This window comes from Quercus robur, chromosome 2, assembly GCF_932294415.1.
Source record: "Quercus robur chromosome 2, dhQueRobu3.1, whole genome shotgun sequence".
Classification (NCBI taxonomy): domain Eukaryota; kingdom Viridiplantae; phylum Streptophyta; class Magnoliopsida; order Fagales; family Fagaceae; genus Quercus; species Quercus robur.
This window is the reverse complement of record NC_065535.1, coordinates 4,210,034-4,212,020: the sequence shown is the minus strand read 5'-3', so window position 1 is coordinate 4,212,020 and position 1,987 is coordinate 4,210,034. Positions and strand designations below refer to the sequence as shown.

The following is a 1,987-nucleotide window of genomic DNA, read 5'->3' as shown; positions in this document are numbered from 1 at the left end:
GGAAGGGTTGAGAGTTCGAGTTTGAGGAACAGAGGATTGCTTTGGTCAAAGTTGTGGAAGCTCCATTTGCCAAGTAAAATAAAGGTTTTTGGATGGAGGGCGTGCCAGGATATTCTGCCTACGAAAGAAAACTTGGCTCGTCGAAGAATCATTGAAGATGGGATGTGCGACTTCTGTAAGCAAGAAATAGAGTCGGTGTTGCACGTTTTGTGGGGCTGTGGGGTGGCTCGGGGAGTGTGGGCTGACAGTCACAGACGGTTACAGAAGTGTGAGGGAGGTCAAGTTGATTTTGTACAATTGGTGGAGGAGCTGATGGCTAAAGTAGCAAGGGAAGAGTTAGAAATATTTCTGGTTCAGTGCTGGGTTATATGGAACCAGAGGAACTCTGTTCTGCATGGTGGCGTGCTCCAAGATCCAGCCCAACTTGTTAAGCGTGCAATGGATATGGTGGAGGAGTTTAGAGGAGCACAGGAGCGTTTGGCCGTTCATAACAATACCAAGTGGATGTAGAAATGGGAGCCTCCAGTGGGGTTAATGTACAAAGTGAATTTTGACGCAGCGGTATTTGCGGACTTGGATGCTTCGGGTGTTGGGGTGGTTGTGCGTAACGATAAGGGAGAAGTTATGGCCTCTCTAGCTGCCAGAGGTCCGCTGGTGAGAGACAGTGATGAAACGGAGATGCTGGCGTGTTGGAGAGCATTAGAGTTTGCTGTGGAAGCAGGCTTCTTAGAGCTGATACTGGAAGGGGACAACTTGACGGTCATGAAGTCTCTCATTTCTCTAAAGCCTAACAGGTCGCGCTTGGGTCATATATTTGAAGAGATTCAATGTATATCAGCAGGTCTTCGTCGTTTTGTAGTTAGTTTTGTTAAACACAGTGCTAATACAGTGGCTCATGCATTGGCTAAGTATGCTAGACTAATTGATGATGAACTAGTTTGGCTGGAAGAGTGTCCACAGCAAGCTTTAGAACCTTTGTACCTTGACTCTCTTGGCCTCGGGCAATGAATGAAATTTGATTCCATTTTCAAAAAAAAAAAAAAAAAAAACCAATTTATTACTTGTGAAATTATACGGATGAAATTAAAAAATTGAACAATCTTTAAAAAACCAAATGTCAATATAATATTTATAATTATTAGCTTTTGGTACCCTTGTTAACAGTAGCAAGGGATGGGGCCAGAGGAACCTATAGCTATACCACCAAGACTTTTCTTTTCTTTTTCTTTTTTATCTTCTCTCTTGGCCCCCAATGCTTTTTTAAATCCCACTCCTACAATGTGGTTTCTGACTTCCTGTCACTGTGGTTCCCATGATTTGGGTAGGTAAGTCTATAATTTCACACTTCAAACAATAGTTACAATACATGTATTCAATTGAACGTGTGACACATGTATCATCTTTACATGAAGGAATACATGTAATGAATTGAACTTATGAAATGTATCATCTTGCAATTAGATATCTAGATTAGTTATTAATGTTAACAGTTCTTATATCTTTACACAAGCTTCAATCCTCTTGAAAACATTTCTTTGACTTCCTCCATGCTAATGTATATTGTGTATATATATTCTTCTACTCAACCCTTTTTATTGTCAGTCTCTTCAATCTTATTTTTGTTTTAGGTCTTTAAAGTTGATTTATCTATTTAAAGTATTCCATTCAAGATGTATTACCCTTTTTAGTTTCATTTACAAACATTTCGGTCATATAAACTGTTTTGTATCCAATTAATTAACATAGTTATCTACACTTAAATAGTCAGCACAAGGTTGACAGTATCATAGATTTTATAGGTTCTTCAATAATATGAGAGCATAAGTAAGGTTAGGATTTACAATTTTAAATTGAGTGCAACAAGAGTAAAACCTAAAAGTTTATGTCCTTCGTGTATAATATTAAATATTAGCTGTCGGTTGAAAATATTATAATCCAAGATATCTAAATTCGATGTACACCCCCATTAATCCATTAAACAGTAACC

General features: G+C 38.3%; 1 protein-coding gene across 1 annotated transcript; it reads left to right on the top strand.

The window, feature by feature from the left end:
- The first annotated feature begins 534 nt into the window (after positions 1-534).
- LOC126693633 (uncharacterized) lies at positions 535-1,008 on the top strand. Its single transcript, XM_050389689.1, has one exon. The coding sequence runs from the start codon at positions 535-537 to the stop codon at positions 1,006-1,008; it is 474 nt and encodes a 157-aa protein (XP_050245646.1).
- The last annotated feature ends 979 nt before the right edge of the window (positions 1,009-1,987 follow it).